The sequence below is a fragment of the Hypomesus transpacificus genome, chromosome 9 (genome assembly GCF_021917145.1).
Source record: "Hypomesus transpacificus isolate Combined female chromosome 9, fHypTra1, whole genome shotgun sequence".
In the NCBI taxonomy this organism is placed as follows: Eukaryota; Metazoa; Chordata; class Actinopteri; order Osmeriformes; family Osmeridae; genus Hypomesus; species Hypomesus transpacificus.
This window is the reverse complement of record NC_061068.1, coordinates 12,099,866-12,122,175: the sequence shown is the minus strand read 5'-3', so window position 1 is coordinate 12,122,175 and position 22,310 is coordinate 12,099,866. Positions and strand designations below refer to the sequence as shown.

The 22,310-nt window shown below is 50.9% G+C and overlaps 1 protein-coding gene across 7 annotated transcripts in view; it reads right to left on the bottom strand.

The window, feature by feature from the left end:
• Positions 1–22,310, bottom strand: part of kcnab2a (potassium voltage-gated channel subfamily A regulatory beta subunit 2a) — a 70,330-nt gene that overhangs the window by 38,320 nt on the left and 9,700 nt on the right. For 3 of the 7 annotated variants that reach the window (XM_047026280.1, XM_047026279.1, XM_047026281.1), the window contains 2 exons: positions 8,723–8,896; positions 7,347–7,388 (listed from right to left, as the gene is read on the bottom strand). In XM_047026280.1, coding sequence (XP_046882236.1) covers positions 7,347–7,388; positions 8,723–8,799 — 119 coding nt within the window. In that variant the 5' untranslated portion in view covers positions 8,800–8,896. Of the gene's footprint in view, positions 1–665; positions 1,018–4,043; positions 4,105–7,346; positions 7,389–8,722; positions 8,897–17,235; positions 17,253–22,310 lie in introns of those variants that run through there. The other 4 variants (XM_047026282.1, XM_047026277.1, XM_047026283.1 and 1 more) reach the window with 4 other exon arrangements.

Sequence of the window (22,310 nt, the reverse complement as noted above, 5' to 3'; positions counted from 1 at the left end):
GCTACGCTAGCTAGCACTGATGCTACGCTAGTTAGCACGGGCACATCTCCAGCACGAGGGCCACACGGTCACTGGTACTACCACTCGCATGCGGATCACATCTTCCTGGTTGCACAGAGTCCCGTACTCACACGAGTGCTCTTTCACCTGTGGATTTATTGACGTGGTTTACTGGGAGAGCCACATTCAGATGCTTGTGGAGTCGTTTGACGGAACGGTTATGAGTCATTTCCGGAACATGAAGATGATGAGGTCACTGCAAGGTGTTGACAGACATTATTACCACTCATCCATCTAACCTCCAACTGTCCAGGCTCTCTCATTCAAACTAGTAATCTCTTTCTGGTTTATCCACATCTCCGTACTGACCACCTCTTCCCTGGTACCCTCCAGAACACAGCCACCACCTCTCCCCTGGTACCCTACAGAGCACAGCCACCACCTCTCCCCTGGTACCCTACAGAGCACAGCCACCACCTCTCCCCTGGTACCCTACAGAGCACAGCCACCACCTCTCCCCTGGTACCTTTCCCTGGTACCTCCTCAGTCTGAAACCCCACCTGCTCACCCGTTCAGAGTCTCGGCCCCCCCTCCCCAGTCCAACCTCTCATCCTGCCTCCCCCTTCTCCCTTGTGTCCCTCCCTCTCCTTCTCTCTCCTACCTACCTGTACTTCATGCCTGTCTGGTAGGACACGCACTCCTCCAGAGCCAGGCCGTTCATCTTGAGGAAGTCCTCCATGTTCTTGACCTGCGCGGCGGCCCTCTGCTCCCGCAGCCTCTGCAGCTCGGCCTGGTCGGCGGGCCGCGGCGCCTGGTTGAGGCCCTGGTCCGAGTGGTAGCGGCTGATCCCGCTGCGGATGCTCTCGCTGTACGACATGGACAGCATCTTGCCGCTGGCGCCGCTGCTGCTGCTCTTGCGCACGCTGCCCGGCACCGCCGCCTTGGGAACCTGCAGGTTTTCGTGACCGTAACACGACTGGCGGCGCATGGGCCCCCCAGGGGGCCCGCCCGCGTAGCCCCCCGCAAACATGGCTTTGCCCCCCGCAGCCCACCGCCGCCACCCCCCGCCTCCCGCCCCCCGCTACCCTCTTTCTTCCTCCTCCTCCTCCTCCTCCTCCTCCTGCTGCTGCTGCTCCCCCTCTGGCTGTGCCTGGTCTTCCTGTTGTCGCTTCGGCGGCCCTCTTGGTTGCGTCGAGGCGCCGACAGGAGAGCGGGGTCGGGGCCGGAGCCGAGCAATGAGAGGAGGAGAGGAACAGGCAGTCGGCTCCTCCTTAAATAGTACCTGCTCCGAGTGTGCTGCCACGGAGGAGGCAGTGCTGTCTAACCCCACCCCCCCAATACACACGCACCCCAACCACACACACACACATCCCAACCCCCGCCCCCAGCCGGTAATCAGAGCCTGGCTCCGCCCACCCCCTCCAGGGCAGGCTCACAGTGGCAGGGTTACACCAACAGGTAGGGTGCATTCAAGGGGCCAGACGGATGGGGATTCAGAAACGGGGGTATGGAGAGGACAGGTGCGGGCCAGTCAGAGAGCACGGAGGAAAGAGAGAGGGAGGGAGAGAAAGTGAGACAGAGGAAGAAAGAAAAAAAGAGCAAGAAGGCAGGGCAGACGCCCTATGAGAAAGTGAGACAGAGCGAGAGAGACAGAGACAGAGAGAGAGAGAAAGAGACAAAGAAAGAAATAGGAAGACAACCTTAGAGAGAGTGAGAGCTACAGGGAGAGAGGGAGAAAGAGTGTTTGGGCGTGGGGGCATGTGTCAGCCTGAGGGCCTGGCGGACATGGGGGGGGGGGGGGGGGGGGTGAAAACATGCAGCCATGCAGGGGCGGGGCCGAGCCAGAGGGTTCTGGGGACTTGATGGTCTCATTTCTAACCAGGCAGGCTGGAGAGCCCAGAGAGTCGCTCTCTAACAAGAAGCCAATCGACTCTGACTGTCACCTCGAAATAGCCTCTACACATGAACCACACTGCCTCCCATCATCTCCACAGTGTCCCATGAAGATATGTGAAGATCAGCCTCACATAACTGTGGTCTGTTAAACTGGCATTCCAGATTAGAGAACTGACACGAATCGAGCAATAGAGAACCACTCACCGAACGGCCAATGCCACAAAAACGACATTGTCACAAGGGTAGAGGGAATTTGAGAGGGGTTGAAATTTAGCTTTCAGTGTTCTGGATGCAGACAGTTCTCCTGTCCAGCAGAGGGCAGTATTTAGTCTAGTGATACCAAACAGGCTGACTGGCCTGGGCATGGAGATGCTGCACATCGATCCACCCTGAGCAGACAGTCTACTGACACGCCTGACACCAATCACTGATCAAATCACTGGGTTATCCTCGTTATGACTGTGTTATCATCATTATCCTTACCAAGCTATTGGTCTGTTAGCGCCATTATCATCACTGATCCTTCGCTGGTATCATCATCATTATCACGTATTCACTGAAAATTAAGTATTTAATTGACAACGACAAACTTGAATTTGACAACCACCACACCTACAGCACATATAACCAGGATAGAAAAGGTATATCCTCATCATCAGAGGTCTATCACTGCATCACCAACATGATCATCGTCGATGATTCAATATGAGACCCTGCATGTGCTGTGTTAACAGCATCAAAGCAGAGTGATGTCTCGATTAAACTGTCGAAATTTAGGAAAGTCGCATCAAGTTAATACAATCATCTTAGAGCTCATGGATATCAGTTATCCTGGCAACCTGACAGATTGTTACAACAAACCCTCATTGTGCTCAGTATAAACTCGACACTAAAAGATCCACATTCTGTTATTCCATGGACCATTCGTCTGAGGACTATAAGTCTGGGTAGTTCAAATCAGAAATCACACGATGATTCATTAAACACAAGCAGAACCTGATGCTCAGGCAACTTGTTACCGGGCGGACTGGCTGAGGAAGGCCCCTGGAACAAAGCTGTTATTGATTCTTTCATCATCTATTGGTGGATACCGACACTTCAACACCACTCTCATCTTTCCTTTGCCTCATCACCCAATCAGCTGCAGCATACCATCGATACAGACGCCATTCCAGAAGGTTAGGCTAGATCAAGTGTCGTTGAAAAACAGACAGACTCAAATCACTAGACAGCCTAGCCAATATGACCACCACGCACCTTAGCCAACAATTACACAGCCAACTGTAGCCATGACAACAATTACAAAGCCAACTGTAGCAATGACAACAATTACACAGCCTACTGTAGCCATGATAACCATCATATAGCCTAACAAACATACCCTCCACACCTTCTTCCTCACATCTGCGTGTGTGTGTGTGTGTGTGTGTGTGTGTGTGTGTGTGCAGCTGCCAAATTAGAGCTGGTTGATTTACTGACAAGGATATGATAAATCACTCTAATCTTCTATTAGGACCATGGAGCTTCTGTTACAGTATTCCACCAGCTACAGATCCATGGTTCTCACTGGTTCTCCTATCCTGGGCAGAAAAGGGGAGTCACATACTTGGCAGGTGATTGGATTATACATCTGTTTATCACCATCTATGACTGGTTACCCATAGCTGCCAGTACTCCTCAGAGGACCCTGTTGGACCACAGTGGTTCTGACACAAACGAATACCATGGAACTTGACAAGATATTTTATTGAGTGGTCGTGATACAGCAGTCTAGCAAAAGTTAGCTTCTCCCAGTCCACTGGACCAACTCCACCCACAGGGATGCAGAGCTTCTCCCAGTCCACTGGACCAACTCCACCCTGAGAGATGCAGAGCTTCTGAAATGCAGAGGGAAATGGGGTCCAGGCCAGGCAACATGCACCCTCTGGCATCATACACATTCACACCCGCACACACTCAAAACTAACGTGCACACACTCAACACACAATCAAAACAACACAGTCATGAATCCACAAAACACATACAACACCCTTTCACACACACACACTCACTCACACAGGTTCCTGATACAGAGACCTATCATCCCAACACTCACACCAAGAGTGGGTTGCACATCCACAGGCACGATGTGAAGGCTAACACTCACCTTGGGTCTTGGGCTTCGGCTCATGAGTGTGTGCCAGTGTGCTCTTATAAACACCCAGAGCTGCAGGCCACTGACACACCCAGACTGGGAGGGCCTTACGAGGAAGCCTCTAAACCAATTAGTGATTGAGAAAGTGCCTCCCCACCCCGCCCTCCCTCCATCCTCTCACCACTTTGCACCCCCCCCCCCCCCCCTCACCGCCATCACCACCGAAACCCCTCCCTCCCCCCTTCATCTGAGAGAGGATATCAATTCATGTCAGTGAGTGGTCTAGCTGGTTTCTGCAAACTGAAGCAAATACTATCAGGTTTGAATAATTCACCAAAAGCTTTCGTGCTAAAAGCCCTTCTTACTGTTGTTCCACAGGAAAGAATACTAAGAGGCATGCAGCCTGTAATGAGGCCTGAGAGTAATGCACACACACACACACACACACACCCACACACACACACACACACACACACCCTGCTGGCGCACACACACACACACACCCAGCAGGCACACACACACGTGTAAAACCACTAGCCAGCAGTTCAACTGCATTGTGAGCCACAGAACAGCGGTTTTCCTCCACAGACATTAGGACCAGCACATCAAAATGTCCCTTTCAGCTTAATCTATTATGACCAATCAAGTACCAGAGAGATGCAGATGAGTGCTAACAGTCCCCTGTGTCGGAGCGAAGCGTTTAGCTGTCTTCATGCTTCCATCACAGACAGCAGGAGGTTCTGGGACCACCACAGCACACAGCATGTCCTCCTCGCTCGCACACACACACACACACGTGTTGCCTCACACTAACCCTCGGAAACAGTCCCACCATGATCAATACCCACGTGACGGCTTGACAGGGGGGGGGGGGGGGGGGTATGGGGGGGAACCGCCGTCTCCAGGAAACCGTCCATTTGAACTGGATGCAGCAAACGGGCTAAAGACCTCTGGGACAGGAAACGACAGCTACACGCTAAAAGCCTTGTGCTCTGTCGGGGTCTCATTCATTTGACAGCACGGCTCTCTGGCAGAGTGACGGCCTGTTCCATGCTGTGCACTGGGGCACAGAACACCAGGTGCCGTATGTGTATGGAGGTGAACGATACTGGACTGTGGGCGGTGCTTGAGGACATGATGGTGGAGGATGACTATGAGGAATGCATGAAACTACAGTTTTATTAGCGAAGCGCTGAGGAAATTGAATATGCTGTCTTTTATGAAGTTGGGAAGGGTAGATGCTGAAATGTTTTGAATGATGGGCTGTGCCTTGAAATTGCGCTGCCCGGATCAGTCTGCCCTAACCTGGGACAGACCAGGCCAGGCCGAGCCCAGCAAGAACATGTCAGGCCAGGCCAAACCTGAACATACAAAACCAGTCCAGATCAGGCCAGACCAACCCAAAACACACAGACCAGGCCAGATCAGACCATACCATACATACCCATCCCAGAAAAGAAGGAACCAGACCAGGCTAGACCAGACTAGACCAGACCAGACCAGACCAGACCAGACCCAGGCCTGACCAGACCAGACCCTAAGTGAGACTTGTGGTTGTGGACAGACGACAGACTTGCAAGGCTGACGGCACGGAGATCAAAATCCGGCTGAGGGCTCACTGAACACTCCGGTCCACGTCAGGGATTTTATAACCAGATCAGCAGAATAAAAAGCTCATCTCAGCCCATAAAACCTGATCCCTGCTGATCCAGAGCCCGGCAGGCCAGCCACACTCACACACAGACACACACTCACACAGACAGGCCGGAGGAGAGCTCCACCCCTGGGCTGAGTCAAGTAAAACACAGCTGGGCTTCACAACAACAGCACCATGAAGACACAGATCAGAAACAACCAAAACATGTCATACCACAGCACCATGAAGACACAGACCAGAAACACCCCAAACATGTCATACCACAGCACCATGAAGACACAGTCCAGAAACACCCCAAACATGTCATACCACAGCACCATGAAGACACAGACCAGAAACACACCAAACATGTCATACCACAGCACCATGAAGACACAGACCAGAAACACCCCAAACATGTCATACCACAGCACCATGAAGACACAGTCCAGAAACACCCAAAACATGTCATACCACAGCACCATGAAGACACAGACCAGAAACACCCCAAACATGTCATACCACAGCACCATGAAGACACAGTCCAGAAACACCCCAAACATGTCATACCACAGCACCATGAAGACACAGACCAGAAACACCCCAAACATGTCATACCACAGCACCATGAAGACACAGACCAGAAACACCCCAAACATGTCATACCACAGCACCATGAAGACACAGACCAGAAACACCCCAAATATGTCATACCACAGCACCATGAAGACACAGTCCAGAAACACCCCAAATATGTCATACCACAGCACCATGAAGACACAGACCAGAAACACCCCAAACATGTCATACCACAGCACCATGAAGACACAGACCAGAAACACCCCAAACATGTCATACCACAGCACCATGAAGACACAGTCCAGAAACACCCCAAACATGTCATACCACAGCACCATGAAGACACAGACCAGAAACACCCCAAATATGTCATACCACAGCACCATGAAGACACAGTCCAGAAACACCCCAAATATGTCATACCACAGCACCATGAAGACACAGACCAGAAACACCCCAAACATGTCATACCACAGCACCATGAAGACACAGTCCAGAAACACCCCAAACATGTTATACCACAGCACCATGAAGACACAGTCCAGAAACACCCCAAATATGTCATACCACAGCACCAAGAAGATGGTCTACATAACACCCACCCCCAAAGATGTGGACTGGACAACACACCCAGAACTGCTCAACAGTATCCTGAGGATGTCTATAAGGACTACTTGACCATGTGATCATCCTGATCTACAACCCAGAAGATGTGGACACCCCGAGGGGCATGTGAGGCGAGGCTGGTGGCCAGCTGGTGTAGATGCAGGCTTCAGGGCCTGATGGGTCTGTGTATGTGACGAAGGTTACAGTTGACGCCAGCCTCACGTACAGCAAGTGCATCCTAAATGTCTGCAGGGATGGGTGCAGATCTTTCAAGGCAGAGAGAGAGAGAGAGAGAGAGAGAGAGAGAGAGACAGAGAGAGAGAGAGAGAGAGAGAGAGAGACAGAGAGAGAGAGAGAGACAGAGACAGAGAGAGACAGAGAGAGAGAGAGAGAGAGAGAGAGAGAGAGAGAGAGAGAGAGAGAGAGAGAGAGACAGAGACAGAAACAGAAACAGAGACAGAGAGAAAGAGAAGGAAGACAGGGGGTAGTGTTACCTGTAGAACTGCAGCTGTCGTTTGGGGCTCCCATAGCGAGCGCTGACGTGAGCAAAAGAGAGGGAAGAGGGGGACAGAAGAGCGGAGAAGAAAAGAGGAAACATGGGGGATGAAAAGAGGAACAAAGAGAGCTCAGGTTAGCGAAGAGCAGAAGCCAGAAGAAGATATCACTGATTGAGATAGATGCAAGCGACTAAACACGCACACACACACCCTGCAGGCACACACACACACACACACAGACACACCCTGCAGGCACACACACACACACCCCAGGCACACACATACAAACACACTCCCTTCAGGCACACACACACACACACAAGGCAGAGACAGTGAAGAAAGAAACCAGGACATGAACAGCAGAGATGGAAAGAAGCTCAGAGAAGCTCAGACACGAGCTTCTCAGACAGACAGGCTTGTTATGAAGCAGGCCAGGCCCAGAGAGGAGGGCCAGTCTGGGGTGAACACTGCCTGCTCTCGGTCCTCACACACTGGGGGTCTCCTGGTGAGCCTGGTCCTCAGGCATGTAGCGCTAACACTCAGCAGACCACAACCCAAACAGATCCAAGCTTGACTGGCCATTAAACACCCACGTATACAGTAGTTAAACCACTCATTCACTTTCCACAAATTCACTGCTCTGTCTTGATTCACGAAACAAAGACAGAAGGATTTGGAGAATTGGAGACAAAAACAAAATCCACTTTGTGAGAGCTGTAGCCTCTGTGTTCAACTCAGACCAAAGGCTTCACAGTGATGTAGCGATCCATGGAGAGCTCACTGTGGCGCTACTACAGACACCAGACATTGGAGCAGAGAAGGATGGGTGGCGCCACCTGTTGGCCACATGTAGCAATGCAGGATTTTTGCCCAAAAAGCAGGGCACCGCTGAAGAGGATTAGAGGGCCGAAAAGAGGGGAAGAAATAGACAATGGCATGGGTGGGAGGAGGGCTGTGGGAGTGGAGGTAGGGAGGGAGCAGGAGGGAGGTAGGGATGGAGGGCTGGAGGGCAGTATCATAGGGATGGCATGGAGGCAGGGAAGGCCGAATGAAAGGTGATAGGGAGATTGTTTTTATTACTCTCCGAGTAGCTGTTGCCGAACACCTACACTGGCAACGCCGCACATGTAGCAATGCAGGATGCAGGATGTACTGTGACTGAGACTGGTGTGTCCACTGCTGCTGATACATGCACCCTGTCCCCAGGAGAGGGGGGGAGGATGGGAGACAGAGACAGAGACAGAGAGAGAGAGAGAGAGAGAGAGAGAGAGAGAGAGAGAGAGAGAGAGAGAGAGAGAGAGAGAGAGAGAGAGAGAGAAAGAGAGAGAGAGATGGGTGAGTGAAGGAGAGCACAGCTCTGCTTGTGTCCTCACCTGTAGATCATGCCTGGTGAGCCGGTCTGACGGAGGGAGAGGCGGGCAGGAGAGTCTGTGGTCGATTCCGGATACATGAGGAAAGAGTCAGGGGTCAGGGGCCAGCCTGACGGGGGGGAGGGGGTCTCTGTCGCCGGGACAACGGGGGCAGCTCTCTCTCAGCAGTCAGCAGCTCTGGAGGGTGCAGAGAGAGGGTGGGGGGTACGTCAGGGCTGGAGTCTCAAATCACTTCAAGTACAATTTGATATAATACATATAAACAATTGTTTCCAATAAAAGTCACAGAGGGCTTCACAGGCACACACAGAGAGGACAGGGAAAGACGGCATTCTCTCAGAGAGACAGACGGCATTCTCTCAGAGAGACAGACGGCATTCTCTCAGAGAGACAGACAGCATTCTCTCAGAGAGACAGACGGCATTCTCTCAGGGAGACAGACGGCATTCTCTCAGAGAGACAGACGGCATTCTCTCAGAGAGACAGACGGCATTCTCTCAGAGAGACAGACGCCATTCTCTCAGAGAGACAGACGGCAATCTCTCAGAGCGACCCGGGGACGAGCGGTTCGTGGAGAGATCCTCTCCTCCAGAGACGGCGCATGCACGAAGATTCCGAGACACAGGCCACAGGCTGCTGACCATTCTACCAGACAAACATTCTCCTCAAACCGACAAACAAATAGTCCAGCGTCCGACATACCTTTACATATACCTCGCCGTGAGGGGAGCTCAACGACACCTCACTGAGAAGAAGAAGAAAAACAACAACAACAGTGCACTCTCATTTCGTTTTGGTACGCAAGGTCCCTTTTTCAAGACGCCGCACCACGACAAACAGTCCACCAGGTGGCGGCATCTCTCCGCGTACAGGACAGCAGACTAGACGAGACTGATAAGACCACGGTCTCAGGCAGGCTGCTGGAGGAGGTTAACTCCTGCACAGCCAGATCCTACGTCCAACAGAGCTACTATCTCTGGAATAATCACAGACCGCAATGCCGTGGCCTACTTACACACGTTTTTGCGGGGAACACACAAACGCACACGCACGCATTCCCACAGACAGACGCAGACACGCATGCAGATATTCACACACACACACACACACACACACAGGCACACACAGTCCTGACACCTCGCTATCCTTTCCATGCAGTGTGCACACACGTGTACTTTGTCTGGACAAAATGTGGGTGTTTGCTCGGAGCAACTTCTTTCTATGAATAATTCAAAAGTTTTTTGCCCAAAAAGCAGGGCACCGCTGAAGAGGATTAGAGGGCCGAAAAGAGGGGAAGAAATAGACAATGGCATGGGTGGGAGGAGGGCTGTGGGAGTGGAGGGAGGGAGGTAGGGAGGGAGCAGGAGGGAGGTAGGGATGGAGGGCTGGAGGGCAGTATCATAGGGATGGCATGGAGGCAGGGAAGGCCGAATGAAAGGTGATAGGGAGATTGTTTTTATTACTCTCCGAGTAGCTGTTGCCGAACACCTACACTGGCAACGCCGCACAGTTCCACTCTACATCCCAGCGTGTGGGAGTGGGAGAGAAAACAGCACTGCTGACCCTCAGTGCGTGGCAAGTGAGCAAGACGAATGGGGTCCTTCGCTGGCAGGCCGGCATCTCTCTGACCGCCCCTTTTTCATATTTCACCGAGCCAACACGACGGCCGGTAATGGACGCCGTAACGACGGACGTGAAGGTGACTTTCTCCCGACATCAATCAGCCACGCTGGAACGAGGTGTCAGAGACACGCCACGCACCGAGGACTCCATTTACGCCCCCTGGAATCTCAATCACCTCACGCCACGGAAAAGCTCATCTCCTGGTCATGATGACGAGGAGGAGGAGGAGGAGGAGGAGGAGGACGATGATGGCGTCCATCAACGTTTATTGAGACAAGCGGTAGTACGGCACGCCTCGAAACAAGCTTGAGTCAATCAGCGGCGGATTCTTTGAAAGAATAATAATGTATTGATATGCTTTTCACCACAGAAACAACACAGAGCGGGGGAACCTGCGATCTCTCGAACCGAGCTATGCCCATCCCCAAATGACGTTGAAGCGGTGGTTGTCACAGATGTTTGGAAGGTCGTGGGGTCAGGAATGAGGCACCGTGCGATTGGTTTGCTGAATCTGAGCTTCAATTTTTGAAGAACCCTTGTTTTTCAAAGCACAGTTCCTTGGCACCAGGCCCTGCCCTTAGTTTATCCATGGCAGACCCATAGCTGAGCAGGTGTGTTCAGCTACCTGGTGGTGAATACACTTTGTACCATTTAAACGAATATACCCTGTACTATTTGTACGTTGTTTTGGAGAACGGCATCGGCGAAATGAATCAAATGGAACTGTGAGGGTGTTCGAACTCGACATCCACACAGCATGAAGCCGGATACAAATCATTTCCATGCTCAGCACACATTCATTTGCTTCCCCCTTGGAAGTGTTAATGTGGCTGGGGAGGCAGATCTGGGTGTCCTGTGTTCACGCTAGCTACCTTTTGGCAGCTGGGCTTCAGTGAGGTTAACTGCTGTGCTCAGCTGTGTTGAACTTTGATGAGCTCTGCTATATTTTCTGTTCTGCGTAATTCTGCTCTCTTCTGTTCCGTACTGTTCTGTATTATTCTACTCTCTTCTGTAACATTTCTACTCTGTTCTGTACTGTTATGGTCTGTTCTGTTCTGCTATTATAGAATGTATAATACATGACAGTACAATTCTAGAACTGTAATCATTAGCTGCATCACGGGCACTGTGCACTAGTGAATATAGCAACGGGAACAATGCCCGCACGACTTTATAAAGGATGCATGTATTAAAGTTATGTATTGTGCTTATTAAACTGATGTCTTATGAACTTAGAAGTGTGCTCAGGCTTAAACATTGTGTCTCACACTGGGTGTGGGAAACAGGCTGTATTTTCTGTCGATATCTCTCCATTTCAGAAGCAACCTTGAAACCGGGCTGAGACGGCACCTGAGCAGGTGGGACGCGTAGGCAAGAACAACTCCCTACTGCACAGGAGAACAAGCTCAACCCTCTTCTTGTGTTTTTTGTTTTACTGCACTGTATAATATATGCTGGGGCAGGGACAGATAGTCAGTTGGGCTTGGTGAACCAGCCCAAACTCTGTTGCGGGTAGGGAAACGTAGACAACCCCAGAGCTCTGTACTTGTTGATTTCCAACTGCTGCATTAAAGCTGATATTATCGGACCTCTGCAGACCACTCTTTCTAGAACACAGACTTGTGTCATTGAATACCATCATTACATATTGGATTAGACACAAAGATTTTGAGTCCTTCACTATGCACTGCCATGCTGTGTTCTCTGAGGTGTTCCGTTGTTCTGCAGTAGTGTGTTCTACTGCAGTGTCCTCCTCTGCTCTGTTGTACTTTGTTCTCCTCGGTTCTGATCTGTACTGTTCTTCTGTGCTGTGCTGTGTTCTCTGTTCTGCTGTGTTCTCTGTTCTGCTGTGTTCTCTGTCTGCTGTGTTCTCTGTCTGCTGTGTTCTCTGTTCTGCTGTGTTCTCTGTTCTGCTGTGTTCTCTGTTCTGCTGTGTTCTCTGTCTGCTGTGTTCTCTGTTCTGCTGTGTTCTCTGTTCTGCTGTGTTCTCTGTTCTGCTGTGTTCTCTGTTCTGCTGTGTTCTCTGTTCTGCTGTGTTCTCTGTCTGCTGTGTTCTCTGTTCTGCTGTGTTCTCTGTCTGCTGTGTTCTCTGTTCTGCTGTGTTCTCTGTTCTGCTGTGTTCTCTGTTCTGCTGTGTTCTCTGTCTGCTGTGTTCTCTGTTCTGCTGTGTTCTCTGTTCTGCTGTGTTCTCTGTCTGCTGTGTTCTCTGTTCTGCTGTGTTCTCTGTCTGCTGTGTCGTGTTCTCTTCTGTAGTGCTACTGTGCTGGGTGCTGCTGACCGCATCGATGCGGGAGCTCCTGACTGCCCTGCTTGAGGTAAAGAGGAGCGCTCAGATTTACTACTGTAATAGGCCAGGATGCACTCTACAGATTAAAACTGCATAGAGAGAGAGAGAGAGAGAGAGAGAGAGAGAGAGAGAGAGAGAGAGAGAGAGAGAGAGAGAGAGAGAGAGAGAGAGAGAGAGAGAGAGAGAGAGAGAGAGAGAGAGAGAGAGAGAGCGAGCGAGAGATGGGTAGGTGAAGGGGAGAACAAGGGGAAAAATAGGAGATGGGAAGAAAGATTGAGAGATCGAGAGAGGGGGATAGAGAGAGTGAGAGAGAGAGAAAGAAAGAGAAGGATAGAGAGAAACAGACAGACCTCAGAGAGAGAGAGAGAGAGAGAAAGAGAGAAGGGGGAGGAAGGAGAGAGAGAAGGACAGGATCCTAATCAGATCAGAATCACCCTGTCCTAAACCCTCTCCTCCACCTGACCCAGAAGCAACCTGACAGAAGTGTTGCGTGACAGTGTGCGTATGGGAGTTTGTGTGGATGTATTTAAGAGTGTGCCTTTATTTGTTATGTTCCTCATGTGTAGAGGAGGTGATATGCTTTATGTGTGAGGCTGTCAAATAAAACACAAACACTAAACACTTGGTGAGAATGATACCTACATACCAATAGCCTAACCTCCCAGTATCTCTGTCCAACAAAAAGCTCAACTGAGTCACTAAAGGGGGCTTCTCATACTTCCATGATCCATCCACCCACCCACCCACACCAAGCCGAGTGGCAGGACTCTTGAGACAAGGCTTATGTGAGCAGGCAGGGAGGCAGGCAGGTAGGGAAGCAGGGAGGGAGGCAGGGTGGGAGGCAGGATGGGAGGGAGGCAGAGATGGACAGAGAAAGGCTAAGAAGGGGAGGGAGAGAGAAAAAGAGAGGGGGGCAGGGAGGGAGGCAGGGTGGGAGGCAGGGTGGGAGGGAGGCAGAGATGGACAGAGAAAGGCAGAGAGGGGGAGGGCGAGAGAAAAAGAGAGGGAGGCAGAGAGGGAGGCAGGGGAGCAGGGAGGGAAGCGGCAGGCACGACTGGAGCAGGAAACAGAGAACAGCAGAACAGAGCACAGTCAGAGCATCCTAGCAGAGCGCAGAACAGCAAAGCGTATCAGAGTGAACCAGGGTCGAGTATGTCACGGAACAGTGTAGTAGAGTACACAAGCCAGGCTCAGGGCCCAGTACTGATACTGAATCTGAAACAAGCAGAAAACAGTTCCCTGAAATGAGAAAATACATCAGATTTTCTGGTAGTTTTGCTCTCAACCCAGCTCTCTACCTTCTCACATCACTGAAGATGAAGGAGACGAGACAAGGAGGATCTATGGTCCTCATCTCCTTGGGATGTTGACCATTAGAACTGAGGTTGACCCCAGAGAGTGAAGGTCAAACGTTTCATCAGGCTTCCTGTCGTTGACTCAGCCGAGCGTATTGGACAGGAAGTCCTGAAGGTCAGCCGAGGACCAGGAGAGGTCAGGAGGAGGGCTCAGCTGTAGGTGCATCTTAGGAAGCCTGCTTCATCAATGACCGTCGTCAAGACGGCTGGTTCTGCACGGTTAATCATTAAGATGGTAGTATCCTCGCCAGTGCACCAGAGCCTCTTATGGCCAACTTGAGTGCGTGTGTGTGTGCGTCTGTGTGAAAGAGCATGAGTATACGTGTGTGCACGTGCACGTGCATGTCAGAGTGTGTGTGTGTGTGTTAGAACGGCCTCCTCTTTGATAGGTCCTGGAGAGCCCTTGATTACAGCACCAGCACAGGTCATCCGTTGCCAGGAGAGGAAAAAAAAGACCCATCAAATCAATTTGCATAAGTAGCCTATTTATACCATAGCCATACTTGTGACACTCCGCCTTTGTTCCCAATTTGCAGCACAAACAGCTACAAGCTCCACTGTCAGACAGAACAATCTAGAAACACAAAATCACTACAGATGCTAATAGTCCTGAAGATCAAACCCGTTTAGGTCTTGTAAATGTAGCCTGGCACGTGTGCTAACCTCCAGAGCTAAAGGCAGGGAGGCGAGGACATACTGTGTCATACGTCTAAGGCAGGTCATGAATCATCGCCATGGGGTGTTTGTGCCTGTGCATCTGTTTGTGTGTGTGTGTGTCAAACAGTGCTAGCAGGTTGCCTGCATCATTGGCAGGTTAAAGATGAACCTGCCGTTAGAAGATATATGACTCAGAGCCTTGGTTGTTTTCCTGTCGACTTACAGGAAATCGCTCACGTCAAACGTGTCACATACTCCCTAATGCACACAGGGCAAGCAATACTAACCAGCACCCACACAATAACTGCTATAGACAACACAAAAATAATGTGATCAACAGTTATATCAAAGCAGCATTCAGCTAGGACCTCTTACTGAGACTATACAGCTATGCAGTTCCATGCTTAATGTACTGCAACAGTGTTTGGGTCAACTGAATAAATAAAATTCTTTTTTTTTTTTTACGCATAAATATCCCTTTTCTAAAAGTTAATAGTCGAGTTGCATAGTCGAGTTGCATTCAAGTTAGGCTACATTGTCACTTCTCATTCAAGATCTCAGGAGGGTTTTGTGGGTAAGTGCACTGCCATGGCAGCTAGCTAGGCTAGTTAACCTCAATCCAGTGCCATGGTACAGCGAGGCTAGGCTAGGCTAGCTAACCTCAGGCAGTGACTGCAGTCTCAAGGAAGCCTGTGCCAGCAGCACTGCAGGGAGGAAACACACACTGTACTGCAGAGCAGAACACTGCAGCAGCTACAGGAAACTCCTCTCCACCACTTTGTCTTTGTTTCTACACCCCCAGCCCCGAACTACCCACTCCAGCAACTGAGGAAGCAAGACATCCAGTAGGGAGAGGAAAAGAGACAAAAGGAGAGAAAGAAGAAAGAAAGAGGGAGAGACATGAGAGAAAGGTGGCTGTGATGTTAGAAATAGTGTGAGTTTTCATGTCGGCAGCTTCACACTTACACCCTGTGCCTGCCTGCCTGCCTGCCTGCCTGCCTGCCTGCCTGCCTGCCTGCCTGTCTGCCTGTCTGTCTGCCTGTCTGCCTGTCTGTGCCGAGGAGTAAAGTGGGACGGTTGTGGTGGTACAAGGCTGAGGGCAATGCAGCCCGGAGCCTAACACGTGTCTGCTCAACACAGTCTGTAGATGTAAACACACTCACCATAGCAACAAAGCCTGGATCCTAATGCTTATCTAATAGCCACAATGAAAAGGTAGCCATAATGCAGTTCTGTGTTGAATACAATTTTCATTTTTTTTAAGTTTTGTTTTGTTTGTTTGTTTTTTGTGGGTTTGTATTTATTTTATTTTGATAGGCGTAAGGAAGAACCTTCCAGCTGTTGACAGATGTCAAAACACGATATGTGCCATAAACCTTTAGAGAGACCTTCAAACCACGCTAGCCACGCTAACCATGCTAACCACTTTAGCCACACACTAACACAGTGTCTCGGTCCACAGTGTGGTGCTTGATACCCGTGGTCCCAGTTTCAGCTGCCTCCGGGGAGGGAGACTGGGACACACTGTCAACTTCCCCGCTCCTGCAGCACACTGCCCTGCACGCACTGCAGCAAAGGCAACAGATGAAGTTAGAGAGCAAGTGAAAAAGGGGTGATGGAGGGGGGAGGGGCGAGAGTGGACTGAGATGGTGAGATAGAAAGTAAAAGAGAAAGTAAAGGGAGGGAGGGGGAGGGAGGGAGGGGCATGGGAGACTAGGGAGATCAGATTCTGCAGGGTTAGCAGAAGCCCCAGAGGTGATATATAAATATCTTTCGCACACTGATACGGGACAGGCTAGAGGGATCAATAAATCTAAATCTGGCCGTCCGAGAGAGAGGAAGAGCTGAGGCTGGAGTTGGGGCTAAAGCTAGGGCTAGGGCTGAAATTAAGGCTTGGGCCTGGCTTTGGCAGGGCTATACTCCTGAGGGGCCTGGATACAGAACTTGTGAACTTGTTACACTTGTTATTACAAAGGCTCTGACCCTGTTACATAAGACTCTCGCATATGACATCTCAAACAAACTTGACTTTCACAGGAAGATGGAGAAGGAGGGGAAAAGTTACTAAGGACTGCCTAGCCCCCTATCTATTGAATAATATGTTCCCTACTCTTTGCTGCACTAATGCACCAATAAATATCGGGGGGATCGGACATAATGGGCATCGTTCCTCTTTAAAGTTGTGCAGGTTTGAGTACTAGAGGAGTCAGCTAGGGTTCTTGGGGAATACAGGCATGGAGGGAGGGAAAGAGGTAGGGAGGCGGAGTGGAAAGAAAGAAGACAGCAGGGAGGTAAAGAAGAAGGCAGGCAGGCAGGCAGGCAGGCAGGCAGGCAGGCAAGGAGAGAGGCAAAAAAGCAGTGAGCCAGGGAGGCAGAAAGGAAGGGAGGCAGAGATGCAGGAAGGGAGGCAGAGAGGCAGGAAGGAAGCCAGCAGGAAAGAAGGGAGGCAGAGAGCCACTGCGGCAGATACTTCTGATAGACTCCACGCCTTCAACTGCTGCATTTCTATTTATACAATTACACAGCCGTCTCTTAAACACGGCCCTCCTCAATAATTCACAGCACAATGTAGGTTTTTTTCTTTTCTCACTTACTCCTCCGTCTCCCTCCCTCTCCTGCCTCGTCCTGTTGTCCTCTACGCGAGCCGTTGCTAGCCAGCTCTGCGCCAGCGATAAGGAAGAGAATCTCCCTCAGGTTGCCACCACGCGGCTGTGATGGATGCCGTTGCTAGCTGAGGGGGAAACGGAGAGAATGGTCCGGAATTCCTAATGAAATATGTCGCAAATGCAGTACGGGGCTCCCTCTGCTCTGAGCAGTCTCTTACCGCCCCCGAGCAACTGCCTGCGGTGACTGGACAATGTTCAAACACACACACAAAGACAGGCTGACAAACGCACACAGAGATATACACACACACACACACACACACACACACACACACATACACAGACGCATACACACAGGTACACAGACAGACGCACACAAAAGACACATACTGTATACACACACAGCCGGACCAACACGCACACACATTCACACACTCGCACAGTGTGTGAACAGTGAGAAGGGAGGGGTGGATGTAAATAAGTCAGAGAGAGCAAGAGAAACTGCAGCTGAAGTTGTGGAAACAAAGAGCTGACTAGGCAACGGCTGCTCACAATCCTGATGAGAAAGCAGTGAGGCCCAACGCTACAGCAGGGCGTGTCTGTGTGTGTTGTAATGGGATGAATAAACATGACTCTTGATGCACAGGGTAGTCCAATTAGGCATTGCCATAGGGACAGTACTGTACGAATGCACGCACAAACACAAACAAACACCAGGCACAAACACACATTGTCAAACATCTACGCACGTGAAAACCCACACCAGTGAGTCTATTCCTGTCCTGCTGCATACTGTACTTCTGAAATGGCACTAAAGCCCTGAAGAATTGCCTGGCATCACAGTGCCAGTCTTCCAGTCTGCCAGGGGCCCTGTGAGTCACCCAGGAGGCACGGAGGGGCAGCAGTGGAAGGCTGGGCCCTCTCTGTATCAGCTGGTAGACCAGGGCACGGTGACAGTCCCACGGTGGAAGCCTAGCCAAGCCTAGCTTAGCTACAGCATCCTTCTCAGCACAGCTAGCCACACGTGTGTGTGTGCCAGGGAAGCACACACACGCACGCACACACACACACACACAAATCACACATAGAGACACACAGCACACGCAGACACACACAGTGAATAAAATCCCCCAAGGCATGATTAAAGTAAATAGACTGGGTGCCATCTGTCTACTTACATACATGTCCACACATGTGACTCACTGATGCTTTGGCAGGGTCACCCTCACTCATAGAGCCATCGCCAGGTCTTATGACACGGGCACCAAACTAGCTGCTTAGTATCCTACCAGGTATCTAGTCACTGGCTCAGTGTTCAACACACCCTCAGTATGCGTGTGTGTGTGTGTGTGTGACAGAGGCTAGTCAATAAAGATGGGTCTCCCTCTCTCTCCATCTGTCACACACACACACAAAAACCAGAACTCTCTCTCTCTCTATCTCTGTCACACACACACAAAGAGAACCCGAGAGAAACCCTTGTGCATGCTTTGTGTGTGGGCTGTGATCGACGACCTTAGCTGAGATGATAAAAAAATGAAATTAAAAAAGGTTCACCTTATGATCTCTGCAGACCGTATGACATCCATCATCAATGTACTATCGCAGACAAATGTTCATTGGGGTGGACAAGGTCATAGGCCACGGTTTGGCCATCTTGGCTCGTTGGTCAGTTTGGTCAATACAAGCCGTTAGGAAGCACCACCAGAGGCTTCCCTCAGTGTTGGGAGTTTAAAGACGTTATCGTGCCGCATGGTTGGTGCTCCACAACACCCACACCCACACCCACACCCACACCCACACCCACACCCACACCCACACCCACACCCACACACACACACACACACACACACACACACACACACACACACACACACACACACACACACACACACACACCCTCTGTAGACTGTGATGGCTGTCAGCTGTGTCAGCTTCTGGCTTGTTCATCGTACAGTGTGACACACAATTGCTGCCAATCCCAGGCTGTCCCTTGTTGATATTAAGATCTGGTGGAATGGATGTAGGCAGATCTACTGTAATAGTCCATTCGCAGGCTACCCATCTTACAGACTGCTGCAGCCAGACTGTAGCAGAAAGGGTTCATGTCAATCTGCTTCTTTAACTCTGTGCAAGGACACAAACACAAACAGCCACACGCCCCAGGCTTGCCCGTAACCTGTGTCACACACAATCAACGTGGGAGTGGGGGCAAGTACTTGTTTACCAGGCTATTTCTGTTTCCAGCATCACTGACAGAGTGTGTGTGTGTGTGTCATGTCCTGTGTTAAGGTGTGGACCGACAGGCTGCCATCTGCATCAGGCCTCACACACAGGACAAGTGGAGTAGGCAGAACACACACAGGCCTGTCACCTGTTATGGATCAGAACACTGCGTGAGATGCTAATGGGAAAACGTAAACCTGTGGGTGGTTTAGGTAGGCACCCGGATTCTACAGGAGTAGGCAATTGCGTGATTGAATTGTGTGTGTGAGAGACAGAGTGAGTGAGTGAGTGAGTGAGTGTGAGTATGACAGTGAGAGAGAGAGAGAGAGAGAGAGAGAGAGAGAGAGAGAGAGAGAGAGAGAGAGAGAGAGAGAGAGAGAGAAAGATACAGAGAGAGAAAGATACAGAGAGAGAGAGCGGATGAGTGAATATCCCATCAGCATTCATGACTGTCAATGTGTGAGCATCCGTGTGCCGTCTCCAGGGCCGTCAGGCAGAGATCTCCATGTTCTCCTCAGTCCTCCATGTCAGCTGTCTGACACTCAGCTGCAGTCTCCATGTTCCATGTGGCTCATGCTGCCTCAGGTCTCAGCCTCAGCCTCCTCCCCAGACCTCATCCCTAGCCCCCCCCCCCCACCCACCAGGCTCAGCCTTTATCCCCTAGCCTCAGCCCCCAGCCTCCGGTCTTCTCTCCAGTCCCCAGCATCAACCCTTCTCCCCCAGCCTCCAGCCTCGACCCTGGTCTCTCAGTTTCCAGTCCTTACAGCCCAGGTGGCAGGTGGCCCCCCAAAGCCATGAGTCAGCAGAGCTCATGAGTGGGCTACAGGGTCACACAGACACCTTCCCTCTTTTACACACATGCATTACACCTACAGTATGCCTTCCCTAATGATCCACACACACCAGCTTCACCTCCACAGACAGCATCAGGCAAGCAGGCCCAGCCTATTGGTGAGTTTGGTCACGCAGCTTTGTCGTGATTGGTCGGGGACTAGCTGCAGAGCAGTTAGCTACAGCTTTACTCAGCAAGAAAAGTCAGGCTACCCACCAACCGCCCCCTTCCCCCCTCCCCCTCCCCCCCCCGCCCCCTCACTCTCCGTCCTCCCTACTCCCTCCTCTCAGCTCCTCTGCTTGCCTTCTGACTGTGTGTGCGTGTGTGTGCGTGTGTGTCTCTCTCTCCACGACATCATTAAGTGTTTGTTTTTTTTTTTTTTTTTACTTATTTCTTCCTCAGACAGACAGAATCCACTGTGCCTTTGTTCACCTTTAAATGTGTCCAATATAGACACTATTTTTGGTACTGTATCCTCTGCACCTGTGCACAGGTTCATCTGGCAGCAGGCAGGGCAGTAGACAGGGAAGGGCAACAGACAGGGCAACAGACAGGGCAACAGACAGGGCAGAAGACAGGGCAACAGACAGGGCAGTAGACAGGGCAACAGACAGGGCAGTAGACAGGGCAGGGCAACATGCAGGGCAACAAACAGGGCAGAGCAACAGACAGGGCAGGGCAACAGACATGGCAACAGACAGGGGAGCAGCTTGTAGTATTAGTAGGTCTGGGCTATGCTGCTGCAGCCTACAGCTAGGGTACACAGAACGCTGGGCCAAGGGAGAGGGATGTGGCCTATCAGACTTAGACTTAGTCCAGTCACGTGCCAGACAAGAACAGTCAAAATATAAGAGAACAGACCTTCATCAGAAAATGTCAACTACTATTAATAACACGTCTTGTGTTTGTAGTCTTTTGTTTGTTGGAGTTTGTGAACTCCTTTGCTGAATCTTTTAATCTTATTCCTCTCTCTCCCTCGCTCATTGGAAATGAATAAACTTGCCTTAAGTAAGAGAGAGCAGCCAGCAGTCCAGTCACTCTACAGCTGGGCTACTCCACTCTAAAGCCTTTCAAATCTAATCTTAAGCTGCCAGGTCGGCTACAGAAGATCCCCCCTCATAACTCTGGAATCACAAACTGCACCGTGTCACATCATTCACACACACGCACACAACTCTCCCCTAACACCAAACACGTCGCCATTATTTCCTGTCACACAAGAAGCGACAGACCGTAGCTCACACTAACGCTGCAGCGAGGTTAGTATCCGGTACACGGAAGGTCATTCCTACATGTGGTTACTGCTCATGTGCAGCATCTTAAACACTATCATGCTGTGTGTGTTAACACTGAAGCCATGGCAGCTGAGATGTTACTGTGCACTATGCCTGGTGAATTCAGACATTGCTCTCGTTCTCAGGGGAAACCCTAGATTGACTGAGGACTAATCCAGCTCGTCTAACCCACAGGGAAGCTGGCCCAACACCGGGCTTGATGTCTCAAGTGAGATTGTGTTCAAACGGTCTCCAGGGTTAAGAACCCCTCCTGAGAGGCGCCAGGTTGGGCACTTCAGCTTCAGGTCAACCGCAGCACCCTCCAAATCAATCATGGAAATCAATGTGGCCCATGTGTTGTTCGCCTGTGTCTTTGATAGTATTTCGAGTCAGTCCCATGATGGGTAAACACACTGAGCTCAGCCTAGTCCCCCGCCCCCCCCCCCCTCCCTCCCTCCTCCACCTGCATCTTCACCAACACTTTATCACAGGGAATCTATCAAGCTTTTTATTAGCCCACCGAGGCCCACGGCATGCAGTGCCTTCATGGGAGAATATTACAGATCCGGAGAGACGCTCACCGTCTGGGTGATTTAGTAGCCTGTGTGTGTGTGTGTGTGTGTGTGTGTGTGTGTGTGTTTGTGTGTGTGTGTGTTTGTGTGTGTGTGTGTGTGTTTGTGTGTTTGTGTGTGTGTAGGGGGGGAGGGAGAGAGGGAGATAAAGAGAACGCA